The 25,473-nt window shown below is 40.5% G+C and overlaps 1 protein-coding gene and 2 long non-coding RNA genes across 5 annotated transcripts; 2 read left to right on the top strand and 1 right to left on the bottom strand.

Annotated features, from left to right (window-relative positions):
- Window positions 1-791: 791 nt before the first annotated feature.
- On the bottom strand, window positions 792-10,209 carry LOC138960397 (uncharacterized). Of its 3 annotated transcripts, none has more exons than XM_070332311.1 (6): window positions 10,108-10,209; window positions 5,775-5,958; window positions 5,170-5,425; window positions 4,058-4,186; window positions 3,130-3,301; window positions 792-1,270 (listed from the first exon to the last, which is right to left on the bottom strand). In XM_070332311.1, exons 1-6 carry the CDS (start codon window positions 10,154-10,156, stop codon window positions 861-863), a joined length of 1,200 nt encoding a protein of 399 aa, XP_070188412.1. In that variant the 5' UTR covers window positions 10,157-10,209; the 3' UTR covers window positions 792-860. The 3 variants fall into 3 exon arrangements, with proteins under 3 accessions (XP_070188412.1, XP_070188403.1, XP_070188421.1); XM_070332302.1 differs by lacking the exon at window positions 10,108-10,209 and adding an exon at window positions 6,464-6,581; XM_070332320.1 differs by lacking the exons at window positions 4,058-4,186; window positions 10,108-10,209 and adding an exon at window positions 6,464-6,584.
- A 3,483-nt stretch (window positions 10,210-13,692) lies between these two features.
- On the top strand, window positions 13,693-19,708 carry LOC138960385 (uncharacterized). The gene is made up of 3 exons (XR_011453956.1): window positions 13,693-14,443; window positions 15,358-15,522; window positions 16,842-19,708. It is a non-coding gene; the product is annotated as an uncharacterized lncRNA (long non-coding RNA).
- A 196-nt stretch (window positions 19,709-19,904) lies between these two features.
- LOC138960379 (uncharacterized) lies at window positions 19,905-22,541 on the top strand. Its single transcript, XR_011453954.1, has 2 exons — window positions 19,905-20,074; window positions 22,030-22,541. It is a non-coding gene; the product is annotated as an uncharacterized lncRNA (long non-coding RNA).
- Window positions 22,542-25,473: the final 2,932 nt, after the last annotated feature.

The following is a 25,473-nucleotide window of genomic DNA, read 5'->3' as shown; positions in this document are numbered from 1 at the left end:
GTATCTCTTAACATACTAATGCTGATTTCTTTCACTTGGGATAACTGTGGGTCAGTGCATGAGTAATTTTTAACGCTTAATTTTGGCTGACCTTGTCCTGTATTGCATAGTCTCTCCAACGAAAAGGTCATAAAACAAAAATAATAGACTTCTTATGTAGAAGAATTCATTTTTCAATTGATGTGCTTTACTAGTTGTCATTTCGTTACATGTAGTTATCGCTATCATTACTTTTAAACACGGAGATAAAGAATCGCTTTAAATCCAACTTACAAAGAATCAACTAACACTCTCCTTGCTCTGGAAAAGATTGAAGCAAGGGGCGTAAATCTTTTGATATACTATTTATCTTATGTCAAAAGTCTTCTTCTTTCTTCTTGTCTTTCGCTCAAAAGTCTTCATTCTAAAGGCTAAATTAGTAAATACAAGTTTGATGTTACAAAGCAAAGTTCAAACATTCGGGGTTAGATTTTTGGCTATTTTATAGATAACACACGAGTTTCTAGTTCTTCCCCTAGTGAAGCAATATGTATTTTCTACCAAAAAGATATTACGGACGAATGATCTCAAGGCTGTATCTATTCAGGGGACAAAGCAAAGAAAACAGAGCAATGAACAGTGTCAAAGAAAAGCAAAACCACACACACACACACACACACACACACACACACACACACACACACACAATAACATATGGAAAGACAGTGTGAACGACAGCAAAAGCAAACGTACAAAACATTCTACAAAACATTCTTTCAATAAGAGCAGACAATAACAAACAAAAACACATCTTCGTTGTTCTCCTTTTAATCGAGAAACATTTAGCATTTTCTGTATGTACACAAATTTGTGCAATAAACTTATCCCACCAAATCTGCATGATGGGCCTGCGTTAGTTTCTTCAAACACGCAGTGACGTCATTCAGGGTGCCGACGCAGATATACGTGTCATAGTTGAACACGTGCGTAGTGCCTGCAGGCAGAGTGTGCTTGCGGAAAACCACGTTCCACTTGTTGGTATCTGCCGTTATTTTGTCCTTGGATAACACGAACCTCCCGTAGTACATGTCCTCATCGGTGTCCTGTTTGGGCGAGGCGAACACCCCCATGGCGAAATGCTTATCAGGCGAGGACAGAACTACGGGCATCTTGGTGTGGTAGGCCACCAGGTGACCGGAGCTGTAGTCGTAGCTACGCCACACGGTGAAGTCCCCGGTCAGGTAGCCTGCAGGAGCTACCATCTGTAGCATGGTGTAGTGTGGGAAGACACCTGGGTATAAGAGCAGACGAATCAGAGTTAAGTCTCAAATTATTTTTAAGGCGACTTCGCGAAGTGTACTCCACGGAGCTGGCTGCACAAAGCTTTGGCACTGAATGTTCGGTACAAAAACTCCACGGAGCTGGCTGCACAAAGCTTTGGCACTGAATGTTCGGTACAAAAACTTCACGGAGCTGGCTGCACAAAGCTTTGGCACTGAATGTTCGGTACAAACACTCCACGGAGCTGGCTGCACAAAGCTTTGGCACTGAATGTTCGGTACAAAAACTTCACGGAGCTGGCTGCACAAAGCTTTGGCACTGAATGTTCGGTACAAACACTCCACGGAGCTGGCTGCACAAAGCTTTGGCACTGAATGTTCGGTACAAACACTCCACGGAGCTGGCTGCACAAAGCTTTGGCACTGAATGTTCGGTACAAAAACTTCACGGAGCTGGCTGCACAAAGCTTTGGCACTGAATGTTCGGTACAAAAACTTCACGGAGCTGGCTGCACAAAGCTTTGGCACTGAATGTTCGGTACAAACACTCCACGGAGCTGGCTGCACAAAGCTTTGGCACTGAATGTTCGGTACAAAAACTCCACGGAGCTGGCTGCACAAAGCTTTGGCACTGAATGTTCGGTACAAAAACTTCACGGAGCTGGCTGCACAAAGCTTTGGCACTGAATGTTCGGTACAAACACTCCACGGAGCTGGCTGCACAAAGCTTTGGCACTGAATGTTCGGTACAAAAACTTCACGGAGCTGGCTGCACAAAGCTTTGGCACTGAATGTTCGGTACAAAAACTTCACGGAGCTGGCTGCACAAAGCTTTGGCACTGAATGTTCGGTACAAACACTCCACAGAGCTGGCTGCACAAAGCTTTGGCACTGAATGTTCGGTACAAAAACTCCACGGAGCTGGCTGCACAAAGCTTTGGCACTGAATGTTCGGTACAAAAACCTCACGGGCTCAATTGAGGTTAACCCTCAGATCTTTGCTTAAGTCTACCAGACGATCAAGAATAGAAATATCCCAGAGTCTCGAAGGTCTTTTTCCATCGAAATTACTTTCAACTTGTGCGATACCATCTTCACGACTATAGGCCATTCATCAGCATTGCATTCATATGAGTCACTGCTGCTTCATGGGTCAACATGGCAAAACTATTTTCACAAATACACTTTGTATTAGCATTGCATTCCATTGAGCCACTGCTGCTTCATGGGTCGACTTGGTTTCAGAACATGAAGGAGCATGATTGAACAGCTACTCAGCAATTATATAGAACCATCTGTAACATCAACCAGGACTCTACCGTTCCTTTACCGACATAATAACAAGCATGTGACGTTGTCTGGCGCGATGGCCTTTGGCGTGTCTTGAGAACTTTTGGAGTGAATATTGGAATCATACAGGTAATCAATACTACTACTACTACTACTACTACTACTACTACTACTACTATTACTACTACTATTACTACTACAACGACAACAACAACGGTGACAACAACAACAGCAACCACAACAATAACCACAACAACGAAAACAACAACAACAACAACTACAACAACAACGACAAAAACAAAAAACAAAAACTTGTTCAAGACAGTTGTAGATGTTCAGCATGTTCCTGCTACCTGATTTGGTAGTTGCGTTCACCACAGACTACGATTTTGCAGAAACTACTGGTCTGATATGTGACAACTGTGTGAAACCTGAAGACCTAACCAAGATATCAAATTCAATATATTTTGCATGGATGCATCATTATGCCAATTTAATGCGGGCGTAAGCGTTTTCGCTAAAATAAAATCATTTAAAAAATACCAAACGAATTAAAGTTGCCTATGTTCCACCTTCCTACCTGCAATAGTAAAGGTTGACCGGAAGTGTAGACACGATTGACTGATTCCAGGGCACTCAAGCGTGACCTTCTTGGAGAAGGGATGGCGGTAGGTGTTCTCCGTGTTCATGCCACCTGGACAAGGTTTTTCCCCTATGTAGTTGACCGCACGGAACCAGAAGGCTGGCCACACCTTTGGTAAACACAGTTTCACAAAGCCCAGTTAGAAAGAATCAAAAACAAAACAAGTAATGCAAGCATTTTGCTCAAGGCAATTCATACATGAGAAAATAGTTAATTTGCTTTCAAAAACGCCATGTATTCGTGTGAGGTCATGATTGCCGTTGCTTATGACCGGTTGCCTAGCAAATGCTTACCTCTTACGCTCTTTCGTCACATTATGTTGTTGCACTACGCCATTTGATAATCAATACTACCTGTCATGAAAAAAAGATGCAGATACGCTTGGGTGTGATAATACCGTTTAGGGTACAACCAGTTATATGACTGTAAAAGCCATCTATTCCCCTACTATACCTATACCATATTCTACAAAAAGATTGATTTTACATAAGGCAGTGTCTATTCAGTGGAACCTACAATGCAGACAAATCAAAATTCACATGGGGAAGACTGTGTGTGAGTGTTGGTGTCATGTCATGTCTTACCGTGGTGCTAAGCGTGATAGTGAGGCATGGACAGACTGGGTGTGAGTGTTGGTGTCATGTCATGTCTTACCGTGGTGCTAAGCCTGATAGTGAGGCATGGACAGACTGGGTGTGAGTGTTGGTGTCATGTCATGTCTTACCGTGGTGCTAAGCGTGATACCAGAGGCATGGACAGACTGGGTGTGAGTGTTGGTTTCATGTCATGTCTTACCGTGGTGCTAAGCGTGATAGTGAGGCATGGACAGACTGGATGTGAGTGTTGGTTTCATGTCATGTTTTACCGTGGTGCTAAGCGTGATACCAGAGGCATGAACAGACTGGATTTTAGAGTTGGTCTGCGTTGATAGGCCGTCGTAACGGCCACCAGCCTCCGTTGGGTTGAAACACCCGCCATAAGGCAAAATGTTAAACTGTAACCAGAGAATTAAAAAGGTAATGTACAGCTTCGTGATCAATCTTTGGCGAACAAAGGTAAATGCTTGCAGCAAATCAATTCGCGACTAAAATAAAACACAAATAAAGCGCTAAAAACTGAAAGTTATAGCTGTTCGGCTGCTGGAGTTTTCTTTTGTCCCACACCGCACCACACCACATTGCACCACACCACACTATACCACATCACACCAACACCACATCACACCACTCGACACTATACCACACCACACCACACCACACTGCACCACACCACATTGCACCACACCACATTGCACCACACCACATTGCACCACACCAACACCACACCAAATTGCACCACACCACACCGCACCACACCAACACCACACCGCATTGCACCACACCAACACCACATCAAATTGCACCACACCACACCAACACCACATCGCATTGCACCACACCAACACCACACCGCATTGCACCACACCACACCTACACCACACCACATTGCACCACACCAACACCACACCGCATTGCACCACACCACACCTACACCACACCACATTGCACCACACCAACACCACACCGCATTGCACCACACCACACCACACCTACACCACACCACATTGCACCACACCACACCACACCTACACCACACCTACACCACACCGCATTGCACCACACCACACCTACACCACACCACATTGCACCACACCAACACCACACCGCATTGCACCACACCACACCAACACCACATCAAATTGCACCACACCACACCAACAGCACACCACACCAACACCAACACCACACCACATTGCACCACACCAACACCACACCACATTGCACCACACCACACAACACCACACCGCATTGCACCACACCACACCTCACCAAATTGCACCACACCACACCAACACCACATCAAATTGCACCACACCACACCAACAGCACACCACACCACACCAACACCACACCACACCACATTACGCCAGACACTCACAGCCATCTGAAGCTCCCTGCCGTGGTCTATGCTGTTGATGAACTCATGGTTGTTCCACACCAGACTGTCTATAGCGGCCCCCATCCTGGCTGAAGCGCTCACGAAGAGTTTGTGATGGGCATCCGACACGGTCCAGCGACCCCCGTAGCCCCCCTCCAGGTAACCTACCCGGTGCTCGTGCTGTCCGGTCGTCAGGTAGTGCTCTATGGCCTGGCGGTAACCATGGAGACCGTGAGCTTTTTCCACATCAGAGTACCTTGGTAAATGTAGCAGAGAAATCGTCTCAGACAGGTATCACTGCGTCTCTGGTTTTCCTTACTTTCATGATAAAGTTTGTGCAAAAGTTGAGTGATGTTTAGTATGTGTTCAACTTGTGAAAGTGTATGCTGTGTCACAGAATAACCAGGATTTGTTCTGCTTTACGAACCTGTAGGTGTTTGTTTTTGTTTGTCTTTTAACCGTGCCACAGGTTAGGACATGAAAACGGTGGAGCACGGAATACGAAGGACAACAATGAGCTCACAGAACTGTTTGCGGCATTCTTATCGAACACCGAGCAGTTTTGCACTCTTAAAATTGAGAGGGTTACACTATTCCTTATTTACCTCCTGATGTACTGGGCAGAGTGAAAACTGCCACAGGCCTGAAGACCTTCATCAATCCCATGATGCAACCAGTGATATTTGGCGGAAGTGACGTTACGTGCTCCCGCGTGCCACACCTCCACGTTGGCAGTGATGTAGAAAATGGCGTTGAACACTGCCGGTGACGTCAGATCAACAGCCGCTCCTACAATTCAATGTTCACGGACATTTCTGTCATGTTATAAAGTTATAGCACCAAGTTAGAACAAAAGGTTGAGATCACCGCTCCTGGAGCAATTTGGTTCAACATTGCTGAATTAGGTGACAGTAGTATTTGATACAATGCCGTCAAAATACACCATTTTTGTTACAAAAAGAATACGTATGCAAACAGATAAACTTACTGCAACACTTATACTGACGAGATGTTTCTCGTTATTTCACTGGTCTCGTGCAACAAACAAACGACAGCAGATAAAAAATAAAAAAAAAGATTAAAAAAGCAAAGACACGAAGCAAAGAAAAAATCTAGGCCAACTTTTAAGGCTATGACATACATATGTCCTGTGGGATAAGCCTCGTAGAATTTAGAGTTGCTTCCTCCCTGTGGAAAGCGAGTTCCCATTCAGTACACTCAATATCAGATAGTTTACAACAAATTTAAGTAAACAGACAAACAAACAAACAGCAATAATCAAATGCCGACAAACCTGTGACGGAGACGGCCACAGCAAACAAAACACCAAACAGCCAGTTCATGATGAACTCTGTCATAGCTGTCTTGACGAATTCAGTTTTAAAGCAACGCACAAAGAAAAACACGTTGACTGCAACCTTGCATTTGACCTGCAACGCTTATCTGCACCACAGAACCGGGTCATGTGTTGGTACAATTTATATTTTTTTTAAACGAAGATTTCATAAGCATAGGATAATGCCCTTGCAGAGGCACACAATGTAAGGCCTGTAAGACATGAAGTTGGAATGACCTAGCTAGGTAACTCTCGCGGAAAATCGGCAGTCCCGTAAACGGAGACAACATAAACCACGCTATCATCTTGTGCAGATACGCAGTTAGCGCGTGTCTCTTGCGTTGTTTTTGGTGTTAAATACTGACCTACGATTAAACTAAAGAGTAGACATCGGCCTCGAACTGCACTTCAGTTTTGAAGAATTCGGGGCCTTTTTTGTAAGACTTGAAAAATAGAGTGCAGTCTGCAGAAAATACGATTTCTTTGTGGTTTTATCGTTTGAGACTTTGAGAAGCCCTGGACATGTCCTTGTAAACAAGAGGCGAAGCCTTCAAGGCTCACGTAAGAAATCGACAAACAGTAACACAAACCAGAGATACTGTTCTCTGCACAAACTCAATCATTCCGTCACACATACACACACACACACACACACACACACACACAGTAAGCATAGGTGACACGGTGCAAGAGTGCGAGACACTAGATCTAGATCTGCCTGTCTGTAGCCTACTTACGGGGACACGACTGCCAGATGGCCAGATCGACACTGCGCTTTCGACAGCGCTTCCTCGCGCAGACACCGGAAACACGCTGTGCAGATTAACCTGTAGGAAATCTCCTTTGGTATCTTCTTTATCTATTTTTCTGGAGCTACGAAACCGAACAATGTGAAATCGTCTTCTTGGAATCGGCGAACTGCAGCTCGGTGATAACTGTATCTATACCACAATCCTTCACGCAATCTGACCTAACCTTGACCCCTGACCTGGTCTACATACCACACACGACACAAACCAGTCAGCTGTTTTTACCCCCCCAAAACCCCCCACCACCCGTTTTCTTTGGATACACACTTTAACTACATACGTGCCGACGAAATGTTGCTTGAATAATAACCAGGTAAAATTAGTATTTCGGTGTTCAGTCAAATGTTAAAGTTTCTACCACAGACATACATACATACATACGCACGCATGCACGCACGCACAGACAGACAAAAGTTAGCATCGCATAGGCTACACTTACGTGAACCAAAAACAATATTCAACAAGAAATTCAGTTGATCCCAGGATCAACACGGGCCGAAACATTGACAATATCAAAGAAACAGGAAGTTGTACACCTGTTGGTACAGGTAAACAAAATAATAGTGTTGATGTGTCCTGTTAAATTGTCTTTTCGGCGTTTGTACATAAATGGGAGATAACAACTATCGCAATATCAAGGAAGAAGATTGTTGTGAAAGTAATGCAATAATGAATAAGAGCTCAATAATGAATAAGACCTATTGGCTTAACAGAAAGGAAGAAGGCTACTCTACCTTTATGGAAGTGATGCAATAATACTGGTATTGGTGACAGAAATATGTTTTCCACCAAGAAACCGATCGATCAACCAAGGAACCAAAAGACAGAGCGAGCGATAGACGTTGCAACAGGTAGGAATGGTATTGTTTTTGGTCTGAATGAGCGTCATACAGTGGCATGTCACAGTGTAGAAGGGAAAGTAGTAAAAGTAGTTATAAATAGAAATGAATGAAATCAAAGTGTATGATGCAAATAACTTTATTTAAAATTATCACTGAGTCACAAAATAATAAAGCAAGAAAGAATACAGTGTTAGTGAAACTGTTGTAAATGGCAAAATGCTGTTGCCATGAATACACATTTGAATGCTAGTAATGTAGCACCAATATATGACCCATTGTCACACTTAAACGAAGCTCTGGCTGACTTTGTTGAGGATGTGGCCAGGTTTCCTGGGAGGGCAGTAGTCAATGTAAAAGACTATTTCTTTGAAAAAACATATACCATCTAAACAATGGAAGTAGACTTGATCCGACAACATTTGTGTTGGCCATTGTACCAATCATGAAGTACACGATTTTTTGCAGTCACTGTCTTTTCCCCAGTAAATTTTCGAGTCAGGCGGACCTTTGACCCAGTACATTTCCCGGTAACAGCCATGCAATTCCAGGAAGCGCTGTTGTGTTGAGGCCTTGTTAAGGTTAATTTTTTTCCAAAAAATACTTGTTGAAGTTATTATTATTATTATTATTATTATTATCATATTATGTTGAAGTAACACGCCGTACAAGCCGTTACGCTGAATGCGTGGAGGTGTCGGGGGCGGGGGGAGGGGGGGTGGAGAGAGAGTTGACTCTGATATCTATGAGGCCCTGTAAGCGTTACAGACGGTTTCGGTTTCGGTTTCGAAGGAAGGGAGACAAACCACAGCACGTCTTCCACAGGTTGATTTCTTCCCTTCTAGTGCAGGAATAAAAAATATTCATACGCAAATTGTTAGCAGATGTTAAGATTTTAAGTACAACAATGTTAAAATAGATGAATTTTTTCACATAAGAAATACACATGTTATTGTTTTTTTGAAAGACCCTGGTAAAAATAGACAACAAACTTTCAAGTTTGAAAAGAAAGTACTTTTTGTGTTGTCCGTTTGTGATAAAGTTCACCTGTGCTCTACAATGTCTCCCAAACTGACGACTATATTTTGTACTTATTTACATTGTACAGTGAAGAGTTCGACAGTGGTAGTCTATGAACTCATACACATGTTTTTGTTAGAATTCAAATTCTTGTGACACACTTCTTCTTGTTCATTTCCTGTGCCTGTGATTTGTTTGAGCACATTGTGAGGTATTTGACCACAGACTACAAACGGAAACAAAGAACGAAAATCAAAAATAAAAACATGCACCAGCAATCACAGTCTAGTGCCCTCCAAAGAACACTCGCTGGGGAAAATCAAATTACAAAACTTCGAAAGCACTCACGAGAAACGCGCAAATTCGCAATCACTCCAAGTTCTTATAAAAAACGCTGGCGCTGGACCCGAGTACTCTTCAGACTGGCTCGCTCCCCCAGTATGAAAGTTTTTGTCTTGTGCACGTGGATTTAAAAAAATATATATATTTATTTATTTTACACAATTAAAAAAATTATTAGAGTAAAATAAAACATGAAAACGTTCATAATAAACAATAGTAAACAAGAATTTAAAAAAAAAAATAGACCGCCCATGCCGGGAATCGAACCCGGATCACTTTGGCCATAGACGAATCGCTTTCCACCCGGATCACTTGGATTAAAAAAATAAAAAAATAAAAATTATTTATTTTACACAATTAAAAAAATTATTAGAGTAAAATAAAACATTAAAACGTTCATAATAAACAATAGTAAACAAGAATTTTTAAAAAAAATAAATAGACCGCCCATGCCGGGAATCGAACCCGGATCACTTTGGCCATAGACGGACGTGCTACGACAACTTTACTAGAGTTGTGCGCCTTGAATCACTGTGTGTATCTGTCGCTCTGAGCGGCCCGTCAAAAACACATAAAAAAATCCCACACATACCTGTAACAGAAAGCGCCACAGAGACCACGACGCCACACAACCAGCTCATGATAAACAGGCTCTGGTATTCACGTTACCTAGCCAACCAGAGCTAGTGGTCAACTAAGTTGGAACTTGGCAAGATGGTGGATTATTCTCAACCTGACATGCTTATCTTATCTTTGCCAAAGACAAGGTCATTCACAGGCACACGCAAAAATGCTGTATACAACAGCATCCAACTAAATGAATACATTGATGTTTTGGGGGGTGGGATTTTTAGTGTGCAGGTGCAGGTGCGGGTATGTGTGTGTGTGCGTGTGTGTGTGTGTGTGTGTGTGTGCGTGTGTATGTGTGTATGTATGTGTTAGTGGTGTGTGTGTGTGTGTGTGGTGTGTATGTGTGTGTATGTGTGTGTGTGTGGTGTGTGTGTGTGTGTGTGAGTGTGCCTGTGTATGCGTGCGTGCGTGAGTGCGTGCGTGCGTGCGTACGTGCGTGCGTGCGTGCGTGCGTGCGTGCGTGCGTATTATTATTTTCAAAATGTGACAACTTCATATGTGGGGTACTATTCAATGCGGGATCAGTCAGTTTGGACTCTGTTTGGGTTGGACATGTTAACAAAGGACTACATTCGGAAGAAGAAAAACAAATACTGCAGCAATATGTCTACAAATCTTATCTTGTTCAAATGACAATATTGGTTTTGTATAATGCGGACAGGTTTCTCCCCCACCCCAAATCCGCAATCCAACCTCCTGGCTATTTCGTCGCCCACAAATCGTTGTTGCTGGGTTAAAGGACCAGACCACGCTGTTTTAAAGGTTATTAGAACCACTAACCGATGACTGAAGGTTAGAGAAATGCACCTAAAGATTCCAAAAATGTAAAGAAATTCACCGATTCGTAGCTTTATCATTGTGATTTAATTAAAAACGTTCCGCCAAATTCGTCTGCTAAACGAGACTTCGAAAAGGCCGCCAGTAGACGAGAACCGGTAGTGACGTCATTTCGTGTACAGCTTAGGCTCAAGTGGGCGTTTGCCTACATCGAGCATCAACAACACGCCGAAGGAATGCGCACGGCTGCTGATAGCTATGGAGTATAGAAAAAAGGTTCAGGCATCAGTTGTCACCTTTTTCCGATGGGCTTACAACTTCTGCAGCAAGACTGATTAACTGGAAACGGCCAACACGATGTGCTGTGTTTCGCGACACTTTCCCAGCCAGCATGATTCTGCGTGACGCATGCGTTATTTCTGCGTTTTTCATGCGGGGATGCGTACGGCCTCGTGACACCTTCGCTTCGCGCGCGTTACTTTTCGCCAACTTTTACGCAGATTGTCGCATTCGAAACGACTTCACCACGCAGTGTTTAGCACGCATGGATTCAATGAAAAGGTGATTGCAATTTTTGTTTTTCCTAATTTTATACCGTGGGTTTATGCATTTACTTCATGAAATAATTTATTATATTTTATGTTATTAAAAAATATTTACTTTTAAATTTTGGTTATGAATAGTTATTCTTCTTCAAAAACTTCTTTTTTTTTTTTAGAAAAAAAATTGCATAAAAACTTTCAATCCGTTATTTTTCAGTTTATCTTAAGACAGTTTCGGTTAAAAAAAAAATGCATTTAAAAGTTTAATAAAAATATTTTTATTTTATGTAATGGTTTTCCCATTTAATTTTTATTTAATCATTTTGTTATTACTAACATTTATTTGCTTAATTGTTATCCTGATTATTTTTATCTTAAAATAAATATGATTATTTTAATTTGTATTATCATTATAATTGTTTTAGCATGTAATATAATTATTGTAATGGGGATTTGGTATTGTTGTAGGAATCAGCTTTCCACAAAATAATGTCGTGGAAAAATCTAGGCAAAGCATAATAAAAATATTATATGAACAGAAAAGATAACTGAAATCTATATGAACACCCATAACAAAACGATAAAAACATTTAAAAAATTCAGATTAAACAAAAAATGTAAAATAAAGTAACTTTGAAACTAATTATCTACTCAAAATAAAGGCTGATGTTAATGGTTACATAAAATTTGTTCTCAGCATATTTTCATTTTATTTTATTTTGCTTTGGAAGAAAATCTCTATGAAAGTTCAATTTCAGGGGAGACAGTTACCTTGACTGAAAAGAGCAATTTATTGAAGTTATTTCCCTTGTCTGTCAGACCTACTTCAATCAGACAATCTCCAACTTCCTGTTGGCAAGAAGTCTGTCAAATCCACATTGTATCGGCGTTTTTTTGCTTTTTCTTCATATTGACTTGTATTTTTGACTTGCTTATTGGATGCAAGGTAATCTTATCCTTCTCTCTGAAATGAAGATTGACTTCTTTCAAGAATAGGTAAGTTGATCAACTGAAGGAAAGATTTGGGAATTTGAATTTTTGATAGCTCGCGGCTTCGGCTTCCGAGTTTGATGGCAGAGAGAATTTCTCACACTTTCGATTTTTTTTTTCGCCTAGAAGAACACTGTTCTATTCATTCATGTTTGTTTTGTCTGAAAGATGGATGAATGAACTAACTTTTCCAAAAACATAAAGTTGATTGATGCAGTGGTTTGTTTTTAAGGAGTTGTGGAAGAGTGAAAATACCATCCGAATCCCGATTCGCGGGTCGCTCACGGCACCATAAAAACTGAATTTTCGTTTATCATTTTATGTCTCATTGTCTGTTTCTTGGTGAACTTTGGTTGGTTCCTAATCTGGTCGAGTCATTGCGGCAGCAGTTGTCAGGAGCTTTAGTAGTAATACTAATAGGCTCTTTATATGTATCTGGTTTTTTTTTTATTTGTATCTTTTTATTTTTCCACAGATGTTCAACTTTCAGTTCCGCATACTGACTTAGACTCATAGTCATAGTGGAATATTCTGTGTCTGAGTCTCGGAAAAGAGAAAAATTACCCTTGTTCCCGAGGCATGCATAGACTAGAGAGGCAGGCAGAGGCTGTGTCAGCGTGTGCAGTGATAAAGTTGAAAAACAGATTTTTTTGAAATAAAAATAAAAAATACATCACAGAGAAAATACTAATTTAGTGAAATTGAGATGCTTATATTTAATAATTAATATTCCAGTTTTGATGTTTGCGTGTTACTGTTAGTGTTAGGTTTGGGAATCAATGTGATCCTATTTAACTTCCAAGTATTTATTTTTTCAGAAAGCTTTGACTTGAGTATGACGGTGCTCACTGCTTGTTTGAACTGAAGGTGAAGAAAGCTGAGATGGACAGTGACCTTAACACCGCCACCGATGCCAGTAACGCAGACTGTCGTTCCGTCCCGGCAAGGTGAAGATGAACAGGTATGGCTCGATAGCAATGAGTGTCTCATTCAGAGTCATTGATAGTGACACTGACAGCGTCTTTTTGTTCTGTGACTTTGGCTTATTTTGTGTTTTATTCTTTTAGTTATAACCAGATGTGTCAAACAAATTCAGCTGATCTCTTTTACTGTTTTAGTGAAACAAATGTATTGTTTCCAGCAAAGGGAAAAAAAATTGGGTGGGGGCGGTTGGTCGATTTTATTTTTATATTTAAATTTTTATTTTATTTTAATAGTTTTATTGATGTTTGTTTTTAATTAACACAGGCATCTCATTGATGAGAAAGTGTGAACTGTGTCCGCGGGATGCCAGAGAAGAGTAACTTTTCATCCAAAGTCTGCAAAATTGAATTTAAAATTTAACCTTTTTGATGAATATTTTTGAATGAATACAAAAAGTTCTAGTGTTTGGAGGAAAAGTTAAGGTCAGTTCAACTTTAAACAAGGATTTTTAGTGTGTGTTTGTTCTTCTGTCTTTAAAAAAAAAAAAAAAATCTGCTTGAAGTAAATACACACAAAAATTTTCATCTCCAACTGCTGAGTCCCTACATCTTTTTACCCCATCAAATGCCACTCTGTATGCCCCTTTAAAAATTGATTGCAATATATATATTCCTCATCTTCTCCTGAATTCAAAAATATAGAGATGTCACGTTTACTTTGAACATTTGCTCAGATTGTTTTTTAGTGCTGATGGTTTCTTTTCAGGCCGACAGATTGTCTAAAATATGTATTGCTTCATGTAAATGACTTTTTGTTCTTCTTTTCTTCCATTCAGCGGACACAAGACTACGAGCAGAGCAGAGCGGCAAGATAAACATCAGTTCTTGCTGCTGGAGAAGGTTCTACAGGAGCAGATGGACCTGATGCGACTAATTTAGTAATTGGTCGCCAAAGAATCATGGTGGAGCCAGAGCCTGTGCTACTGTTCGATGGAGTCATCTTTTTACTGTTGAGTGTGGAAGATGTTGAAGGCACATGATGGATCTGTCGAAGGAGTGATCACTGGTAGGTGGCTTTGAATGCTATTGTTGAAGCAGACCAGTCATGCCTGTGCTATTTTCCCCAGATAACTGTAGCAAGATCTTGTGAGAGTGACATGTTATTGTTAGACGCTCTTTAGGCTTTAAATGTTACCTTGAGTGTGTGCTTTTTGGAGGATGCCAGATGTCATCACGGTTCACGGGTGTATCTTAACTGTTCATCAGTTCTCAGTCATGACCAGTTTCCCATTATCCTGGGAATTCATGCAAGGTTTATGCGTATTGGTCACATTTGTGAATTTAACCAACACATTTTGATGATAAAACTATGCTTATGGGTACGCACAATGATGGGCGTCTTTTTCTCATGTGGGGTGCGGAAAATGCATGCACCACTTTGTTTTCTGTGATCATTGCATCTGTGAGAAATAATGCAAATATTGCTCTGTGGCCAGAGCTGCCATCTGCTAGGTTTTCAGGGATGTAACAGAAATTGCTACGCTGTTTCCTCAAGTTCAAAATTGCAAGTGCTACACTCAAGCAAATAATCACAAACATGCAACAGTGCCTTCTTGTGAGTTCTGATTCTCACTTTGTGTAGGCATCGGATTATGGGTCAGAAAAAAATTGTCCACACTGAATAGTATCACGGTTGACGCTCTCTTCTAACTATGTTTGTGCTTTCCAAATGAAGATTTGTGAGATAGTATTGAATGATTGATGCAGGTCACCTGAGGTGTGTGATTACATTTTATGACAATGCTACACTCAATCACCATTTGCTCTTCTGAAAACTTTTTTTTTTAAAGCAAGTGCGATTATTGATTTTTTGTTCCAGGTGACAGTATGATGCTTCCAGATTGAATTGTTTGTATGTGAAGAAGAGCTGTCTGAATATTTGATTTTTGGAATTCAGTTGGCTTGTTTTGTTTGTTTCAGATCCATGACCAGGAGCTCGGTGTGGTTGGTGGACATGAACTAAAGACGACTACTGATGCTGTGATGACGAAGGTGTTCCATAGGCTACACGGTTGCTGACAGGGGGCTCTGGGGGAGGGCAGGGAAAGAGACCATGGTGTACGCTGCAACTAAAAGCCATCGACAGTGAGTTGTTTTTCATAATTTGTAAAATCATCCTGGTCCTTTTAGGAAGAAGATAAAATCCATGTCTACAAAACAACAAGTTATTTCTGTCTCAAATTTTGTTCTTTGGAATCAATTTTAAATTTGCCATGTTTCACATGTGAATGATAGTTGTCAAAGCTTTTACGCTTAACATTAAATTGCTAGAAGCCAAGTTCCTGAGCTCATTTGTCAGTGTCATGGATTTTCGACTACATACGAAATAAGGATGTTAGCAAACGGTATGATGTCGTCACATATGCGTCTGCACGTCACAGTACATGTATTATGAATTTCCGAAGGCCCCCAAAGAAAAAGTCATAGTAAAGGTAACTTTAACCACTTGACTGCCTTATGACGGGTATACCAGTCATGCGCTTGTGCAGCCGCAGCGCCTTAGGACGGGTAAACCCGTCTTCTCCGTTCCGGGATTTTCCAGAAATGCTACGTCACTGCTGACACACAAATAGCAGCCAATGGCTTGGTAGGATACCTCATTCTCATGAATAAACATAAATGGTGACGCGGTTTTGCGTTTGAAGGCTATTTTCGGCCTTGTCGACAGGGTATGGGAGAGAAATCTCGACTCGTCAAAATGGCTAACGGTGACTGTCGACCGGGCCCTAGTAGGGAAAAACAAAGCCGGACTGACGCTACAGGCGGTGCAAATGATTATGGATACTGACAGGGGAAGGGGGAGATCTTCTTTCGAACAATTCGTTGGAAACAGGTAGATGACAGTGATTATAATCCTTTCTTGGAGCGAGCAAAACAGCCACCTGTGTTTGATCCACAGGCACCGGAAGATGCGCCGGGCTGATTTTTCAAAAGTTCATATTTAAACATCATTATAAGCCAAACTAATTATCATTTCCATGATTAGACACTAAAAACAGATTCTTGGTTCAATTTCCTTTAAAAACAACATAGGTTTTACTTACCTACCTACTGCCAGTTTGAAGCTAGATTTTTTTGTGAATTATTACACCCCAAACTCCAATATTCCCTGGCAGTCAGGAATGCACATACCCAAGTTTTGATTGGCAGCGAAAGGGTTAAAACAAATATTAGGGTAGGTATTTTTTTTTACTTCTCTTCTACAAGGATTACAATGTGTTGTAATTTCCTAACTCAAGTATAGTTGGTGTGTTGTAAAAGCGTATGGTGTGTATGCAAGTTTGTGTGTCTGTATGATTTTTAGCAAGTTTACAGGCGTCAGGAAATAAACTTGAGACTTTTCTCAAATCAGTGATAGTTGTTTGATGATCTAAGTTCATGTTATTTTTTGTTTTGTCATGCAGAGGCTGTTCCGTGAAGCTGTACGGGTGCCACAGGTCAAGACCTTGAAGACGGCCGTTCAAGACTGGTTTTTGGAAGCCTGTGATAAAAGAAAGAGACAACAGGCCATGGAAGAGCCTTCATGATTTGGTTTGCAGTAATTGAACTTTGTAATCTCTGTAGGCTTATTTACAATGCTAGTTGCAAAAATTTGATGAATGTAAGATTTGACTCGCCTGAGAAATTGCTAGTGAGTAATTGTATTTCACAGTTCAGGTCTGTGTGGCTGATGGGTAATGTACAGAAGAGTCTGGGGTTTTGTTGGACATTATTTAAGCTAAGCTTTAAACTTCACACTCTTCTACAGATGATGTTCAGACATGATGTACCCTTTTAGGTTGTGTCAGAACGACAGAGGACTAAACTGGAAGTGCTCAACTACCATTACTATCAGTGGAGACGCATGGATGCATTTGAACTTTTCTTGTGGGTATCCCATACTAAAAATATAGAATACATGATTCTGGAAAAGCTGTTCAAGGGCACTTACACACTATATTCGATTTTTAATACACGACTCAAACCTTCAGGCTAAATTAAAATGAATAAAATACAAGTATAAAGAGTTCAGAAAAGAAGAAAACAAAAAGTGAACAAATAGAAAGAAAAGGTTTTAACAATTCCTTGTCATTTATGGGAGTCGAACGCAAACAACCTAGGCAGCTTGAAGGAGACAATGCATGATGCGGGTTTTTGTTGTTCTTTATTATTTTTTGGAGTTGAGTTGAGAATTTAGAAGCGAGACTAGAAATATACTTTTTTTTTTTTTGCTGTTAAAACCGTTATGATTGGATTTCTATAGATGTAAGTCTTGGTGCACCTGATAAAAATTTAGCCCTTGAATGCAGGCAGTGTAAGGTAAATGAAGCAAAGTTCTCTCCGAAACAGCAAAAAAAATGCATTTCAATTATATTGATCCTCGCCACCTTATTTTGTTTGCTGAGCAGCTGGCCGCTGGAGACTTGTCTATCATTTTGTGAGTAAGCTGCGTGTTTTACATCCATTTTGAGATGGCAAACCTATGTTTTACGCAGTCTGATAAGTTTTTTTTTATTTATGAGTTTTATGTCATGTTTTTTTTTTTTAATTTATGAGTTTATGTCATGTTGGTGTGCTTATACATATCAGTGGAGAAGGGGCATTGAATAAGTGTTTCTTTTTGATATCATTGTTCTGAATTTTGACTATTAGCTGGCATTTTACCTTTTGTTTCATTATTGTAGTTGTTACTTTTGTGTAGTGAAACTTGATAACTCACTGCTGCCCATGTCTAGGTTGTGTCAATTGTTTTTTCTTCACTGAACGTACCACTGATTATCAATGATGACATCAGGGTTTTGTTCTGTTTTTTCTCTGGCATTTGAATTTGCTTCAAATCATTGTGAACTTTTTTTTCCATGCAAAGTTACTGGTATATGTGAATATGTTAACACACTTCAAATCAAAACCTGAAATGTCTCCTTTTTAAAAGTAATTTTTTTAATTTCTTTTATTTAAATGGTACACATTCATATGATTGTCTCCCTTTTTTTTCCTTTTTTTTTTTTTTTTTTCCTTTTTTTTTTCTCTCTCCTTCTCTTATTTTGTTTTTTTTCTTTCTTATTCTTCGGTTTGTTCTTCCTTTTATCTTCTTATCCTCTTTCTCTTGCTTGTTCCTTGTCCCAGTATGCTTTCACGCCGCCCCATCTAATTATTTTGTGCTCCATCCACATCTGAATTTCGTTCAGCTGCCTTGTCCGAAATGTGTGTGGGGCACATATGTATGTTTAATGTCAATGTTCATGTTTCAAGTTCCTTGCTTTGTGAATTGCATACCAATGTTTTATGCAGTCGTGATAGATTCTAAATGTATGTGTTATCCTAGTTTGGTGTACATTGACTGGATTTCGATCCCTGGAGAATGGGCATTAACTAAGTGTTTGTTTGTGATATCATTAGTGATCTGAAGTTCAACTATTAGCTGGCTTGTAGAACTTTTTTTCTCTTTTTGTTGCTGTTCTGTATTCAAACATGTTGATACAACTCACTGCTGCCTATGCCTAGGCTGTGCCAATTATTTATTTATTTGTTTACATCAATGTGATATAGTGACGAGTGTACATCAAAATTCTCTCTTATAAGTTATACTGGATTCTTCACTGCATGTACTACGGCGTATCGATGATGACTATCAGGGTTTTGTTCTATTTATTCTTTGTTCTGCCAATTTGAATTCTGCTTTGAATAGTATTTTGATCATTTTTGTTTCCGTGCTGCTGGTATGTCAAAATGCAGTGAAATTAAAACCTGGAAGTCACAATGGCAATAAGCGAGATTCAAATCTCTCCTTTGTTTTAATCAATTTATTTGACTGCATTTTTGTTTTAGAACTTGTACATAATTATGATCATCTCTGTTATCGAACCTGCACGCTTGACCTTTGTCTTTCAGTGGATCAATACAATGTTGTGCACTGCCCATTATTTGTTTGTGAGTGCGTAAAGCGGTTGTGTGGTCTGCGTAAAATTGTGTAGGTCAATCGTGACATCTGCGTGGAGAGTGCGTCAAATGCGTGAGAATGCGTAAAGCAATTGTGACATCTGCGTGGAGAGTGCGTCAAATGCGTGAGAATGCGTACAGCAATTGTGACATCTGCGTGAAGAGAGCGTAAAAAGCGCGTAATGCCTGAGAATGCGTCAATAATTCGTGACATCTGCGTGGAGAGTGCGTAAGATGATCAGGACATCTGCGTCGAGAGCGCGTTAAATGCGTAAAGCAATCGTGTCGTCTGCGTGGAGAGCGCGTTAATAGCGTGAGAATGCGTAAAGCAATCGTGACGTCTGCGTGGAGAGTGCGAATTTGTCTTGGTGTCAAATAAGCGTGCGCTGGAGGTGCGTATGGTCTGCGTAATCTGAGGGAAAACGAGTGTGTCACGCATGTATTTCGCTTTGCAAAATCGCGCGCGTTACGCATGCGTCCAGTGCAGTTGTTACGCAGAGTTTGGCGACTGCGACACGCATTCGCTGCGCAAAATTTTGCTGGCTGGGTTCTTCCAATGTGAACGCAGTTAAGCCGGCAAGAAAACCTGGCACACACAAAACAGCTGTTGCCTGACGCAGTTCCAGTTCCGACAATTGTTGACCACTCACAGGAGGTCAGAAACCGGATACCAATGTCATCAGAACGATCTGCTTTCACTAAACGCAGACGAAAGGAAGTGAGTACATGTATACTGAATGTGTTCTGTAAGGGATAGGGGTTCAGTGTCACTGGGCGTTTTTGTCAGACTGACAGTATTTGTAGTGGAATGGCATCTGTTCCTAATTTTAAGCACATGTGTTAAGATTACAGATTAAAACATATATCTGTTACTACATGTCCGTCCCCATGCACCCACCTTAAAGTTCCCTCTCTCTCTCCCTCTTTTACACTCACCTGGGTAATCGATGAGTCTCAGGTTTAATCAGTGTCCGTCCATATACACATAGACATTCACACAAACACACACACGTTGTTATAGTTGTTATCTTTTAATTCAGTGTTGTATTAAATGGATAAAGAAATCGTTAATACAGCAAGCTTGCATGAATAATTTGCTGTTGTCCTTTTTTTCAGATCAGGTTCTGTAATACAGTAATTATAATTAATACAAGTACAAATTCATGTTTGCAGTCATACTCATAGTGTGTGAGTGTGTGTGTGTGTGTGTGTGTGTGTGTGTGTGTGTGTGTGTGTGTGTGTGTGTGTGTGTGTGTGTGTGTGTGTGTGTGAAAAGCACTTTGATACTTAAAACATCTGTGTTATTTGATTTTATTTCAAAACTGCAGTCAGAATATTAAGCAGACCTATTCCAACAATACATTTTGATCAGCAGTAAATGTAATGTCAAATTATGAACAACAATCATGTGAGCAGATATATCTAACAGAAACAAATAGTCTAGCAAAATAATACAACCAAGTACATGTTCGGACATCATCATCCACATCAAAACATTGATTGTAGGAAGAGCACAACTCTGTGTTATTACCACTGCTTCAGTCAAACTGCCAGTTCAACTTTATCTCTGTGGGTTTTTTTTTTCTCTCAGAGTAACATGGGAAAAAAACCTTTAAAAAACTTGCATGCTACAGAGCTGGATTGTTTCTAGTGATCATGCAGCATGATTTATCCGCATAGAAAACTACTGAAACACCTAAACAGAAATAACAATGTCTACAGAAAAAATCCACTGTTTGATTGCTGTCTGTAGTACTCCTCTTGCTAACAGTGGCATTAAAATAATTAAAACTAAGCTATGCTCTCTTGGGGGGGGGGGGGGAGTGCTCTAAGTACTTTTTGTGTCTACATAGGCAAAACAAAACTATGCAATGTTTCAGATTTCCTGACCCACCCTATGTTTTTCCTCCTTATCCTGGACTATTTTGGACTCTTACAAAAACTTGTGTACTTCAAAAATGACAAATCTTAATTTTGCAGGCTTACAAGGAAATTGACTCTTCTCTTACAACCAGAATACACCATGATTTCAAGCAAATAAAAAACTACATGCACCTGAGAAAAAAACACTTTAATTCAAGAAGTTAGACCTCCTAACCCCAGCTTTTCAATTCAATTCAATACGTTGTTGATGTTGATTATGGAGCTTAACGTCCTCCCAGGTAACTAGGGACCTATATTGGGACATGATTTTTTATACAATGTTAAAAGTGTAGGGTGTAATGGGGGGGAGGGGGACTGGAGGGTGACGGGGTGTAGTCGCTAATAAATTTAAAGGTGCGTTTATTATCTAATATACCAGACATTTTGTTTTGGCTGGTGTACAGAATAACATCACATAAAATCGCACTCGCAAAACATACAAAACACATAAAATGTACACATCAGTACACACATAACCCAAACCACACATATCCATACCAGCACCATCACACACATATCCACATACATACTCTAGTTTGTACATTATAAAAATAAATACATTATGATTAATATCATTACTAGTCAACTTAAATTAAGGCTCAAAATAGGTCTTAAGATGGATGTTATTTAGTGTAATGAAGAGATTATAAAAACCAAAAAAAGCTATTAAAGAAAAGTATGAAAGAATTATGCCCATTCTCCAGTGAAAGTTCTGCTGATTGTGGTAACTTTTTTTTCTGTCTAAAACAGGCATCAGGTTAACTGAACGAGCTGTTTGAGGGGGTGGTGATCCTAACACTGGCCTATGGCAACACTGGCCTATGGCAGCTACAACAAAGCTCTGCATACACAGCAAGACTACAATGCAACAGTGCCCAGACTTTGACTGCTACAGCTAGACCAGTTGACAAAGCTCAAGTTGTCACCAAGCAGGACGCCCCAACTGGCGACCAACTATATAGACTGAGGCTGCCTATCTCCAAATCTGACAAAGCAAGAATTGTTACGCAAGCTCCACATTTCTGTTTGTAGTTTAAGCCGACCTTAAGTATGCAATGGTTATGCACATCCCCCCACACACACACACACACACCCCGCAGTTGAGAGTTGTAATGTACCTTTTATTTATCTTACATACATTTGAAGCCTGTGTAGCTCTGTGACAGAAAGAGGTCTCTGATGGCAGTGACCAGACAGGCAGGAAGAACTTTCCTGTTCTTTCGGAAAGTCAGTGAGTGTGCAACTTGTCAGTATGTTCTGAACACATCAAAACATTTTCTTTAATTTAAGCTACATAATATCATGTGGATGCACTGATTGGGTGTAAATAATAACAGCAATTGGTACAGTCAATTCACTAAATGTGCAACAAAACCCTAATCATCAGACATTTTACAACAGCAAACTTCAACAGTCCTTTTACTTTCCTGAATGTCATTATTATTTATTAAAACATGCATCTAGAGCAACATACATATAAATCTTCTTTTATTAAAGTTCACCTGAAATTCAGGCTGCTTTCCCATGCAAAGTACAAATGCAAGTGTCCATAAACCAGGGTTTAATACATGTAGTATGTGAGTGAGTTCTGATGAAAAAGTGATTGTGTTGTAATATTGGTTATTACTGAGTGTTGATGTTACAATGATTACATTATAAAAACAACAACAACAGAACAATGTGAAGAGCAAACTTCTTCTGTGGGCATGCAAGTGAGTTAATCTTGTGTGTGTGTGAAACTATATTTGACTGAGTGTCACATTTAAATGACAACAGTTTTCTTGATAGCCTTTAAAAACAACAACAAATACATACATTTAAAAATCAAACAAATATAGGCACCTCAAAAAAAGTTGTATGTACACCTTCGTGGCTGGTGATGCATTCTTGCTCCCCTGCAAGTTTTCATTCTACAATGTACCTCAGGCTAGCTTCCTCTCTCTCTCAAATCTGCCCCTCCCACACAATACAACAGGTACAGTGGCCACTCTGACACCAGTCTCTGAAATAATCAAGAACAGTTAAAACTGCGATGAGCTGTTGTTCTTTTACTCGTGAATGCAATGCATGAACACTTAAACAATATCCCACTTATTCGCGAGTGCGTTGACAAGGCGAGAGTGAAAAAATAGCACAGACTCGAAAGCAGACGATAAGTTCAGCACAGAGAGCGGGCGTGTTTACCTTTGATCGCTGAGACAAACAGAGTCGCAATTTTCATCGTCACTGTCTTTTCACAACTGCTGGAAGTGGCCTCCGCTCCTCATCTTTCATGCTTGATTCGAGGAGAGAAACTGGTAGTTCGAACATGTACGGTTCAATTTCGTCTGCAGTCACTCTTGTTGCCATGTTGGTAAACAGCATCTTCACACTGTGTGACGTCACGGATAATTTATTCATAAGCCAGTCTCGCGAAGATCACGCGGCACAATGGCGGGTCGTTTTGGAGAAGAAATCCGTCGCTTCGGTCACAAAATTCGTCGGATTACGGCCTTACAAGATTCCGAAGTAAACCAAACATTGTTGAAGACGGTAAGAAAGTGGTTTTCTAACTAACTGCAAACATCGGGAAGTGTTCGGTCGCGCAGGAACACGATTCGAAGCGTTTTTGACGCTAAAACAGCATGGTCTGGACCTTTAATGTTTGGAGAAAGAACATGATCTTCATTGTAACAAAATCTTTTGTTTTTAGCGGGGGGTGGGGGGTATCCTTTTCCCTCTTTTGTCGTCCTTCTTAACGTACCTCCCCCCCCCCCTCTCTCCGCCCACCCCCCACTACACATCCCTATATGCCTACTGGCCGAAATCCTACTGGCCGAAACCCTATTGACCGAACCCTACTTGCCGAAACCCTACTGACCAAAACCCCACTGACCGAAACCCCACTGACCGAAACCTACTGACCGAACCCCTACTGGCCGAAACCCTACTAACCGAAGCCCCACTGACCAAAACCCCACTGACCGAAAGCCTACTGACAGAAACCCTACTGGCCGAAAAACTTCATATCGATGTGGTCGCCGTGGAATTCAGGCGAGACTCTTTTCTTGGCGATTTTGTGCTTTAGATTAAATTATTCATTCTCCATGAGAAATATTCTCTCAAATACGCCAAAATTTCAAAACGACGTCGTTATGAAGATGTGTATGTTTGTGTTTGGGTGTGTGTGTGTGCGTGTAAGTGTGTGTGTGTGTGTGTGTGTGTGTATGTGTGTGTGTATGTGTGTGTGTGCGTGCGTGTGCGTGTGTGTGTGTGTGTGTGTGCTCTTAATACAAAGCTACTGGTGCTTCTGAACAAAATGCACTAACTATCACGCCTTTCCCTTTATAATTGTGTGTATGCGTTAGGACTTCAGCCGGGCTATTCAAATTTCACAGACAACAAAATGTCCTAATGAGATTACCAGAAAGCTATTTTCTCATTGTCGAAAATTCGGGGAAGCTGTCACAGAGACTAACAAGTATTTCAGTGGAATATTTGATTCCAAAACGTACACCACAGGCACATGTACAGATGAATAGTGTTTACTGTCTCTGTCTTTCTCAATCCGTCTATAATTATCTGCTTGACTCTCTCTCTCTCTGTCTCAGTATGAGCTATACACACAGATATGTATGTGTGTGACTACATGCGTGAGTCCGCGCGTGTGTGTGTGTGTGAGCTTGTGCGTGCGTGCCTGTGTATGTATGTATGTGCGTGCATGCGTGCGTGCGTGCGTGTGTGTGTGTGTATATGTGTGTGTGTGTGAGTGTGTGTGTGTGTGTGTGTGTGCGTGTGTGTGTGCGTGCGTGCGTGCGTGCGTGCGTGCGTGTGTGCGTGTGCGTGTATGTTGAGTTTTCGTAAAAATCTACAACAACAGCAAAATGAAATACGCACTGATATAATAAAAGGTATCACTCCTTCGTTGTCATCTGCGTTTTACTAAAAATATATTATTATTTTCAAAATGTGACATCTTCATATGTGGGTGTGACAACTTCATATGTGGGGTACTATTCAATGCGGGATCAGTCAGTCGGGACTCTGTTTGGGTTGGACACATTAACAAATGACTGCATTCTGAAGAAGAACAAAGAATGTAGCAACCTGTTTACCAATCTTATCTTGTTCAAATGACAATATTTGTGCGAAGATTGCTGAAAACCTTGCATCTCAAAATTGAAAGGGCGGGGTTTTAATGACAAACAAAGTCAT

Source organism: Littorina saxatilis, linkage group LG1, assembly GCF_037325665.1.
Source record: "Littorina saxatilis isolate snail1 linkage group LG1, US_GU_Lsax_2.0, whole genome shotgun sequence".
NCBI classification, from domain to species: domain Eukaryota; kingdom Metazoa; phylum Mollusca; class Gastropoda; order Littorinimorpha; family Littorinidae; genus Littorina; species Littorina saxatilis.
Note: the sequence above shows the minus strand (reverse complement) of the source record. Positions and strands in the feature narration are given on the sequence as shown.

Excerpts from the sequence above, each read along its gene's own strand:
- LOC138960397 (XM_070332302.1), bottom strand. The coding sequence starts at position 6,527 with ATGACAGAGTTCATCATGAACTGGCTGTTTGGTGTTTTGTTTGCTGTG. Across the intron at positions 4,187-5,169 it reads GCAGGGAGCTTCAGATGGCT|TTTAACATTTTGCCTTATGG; the intron begins GTGAGTGTCTGG and ends CTCTGGTTACAG. Across the intron at positions 3,302-4,057 it reads GTATCACGCTTAGCACCACG|GTGTGGCCAGCCTTCTGGTT; the intron begins GTAAAACATGAC and ends TGTTTACCAAAG.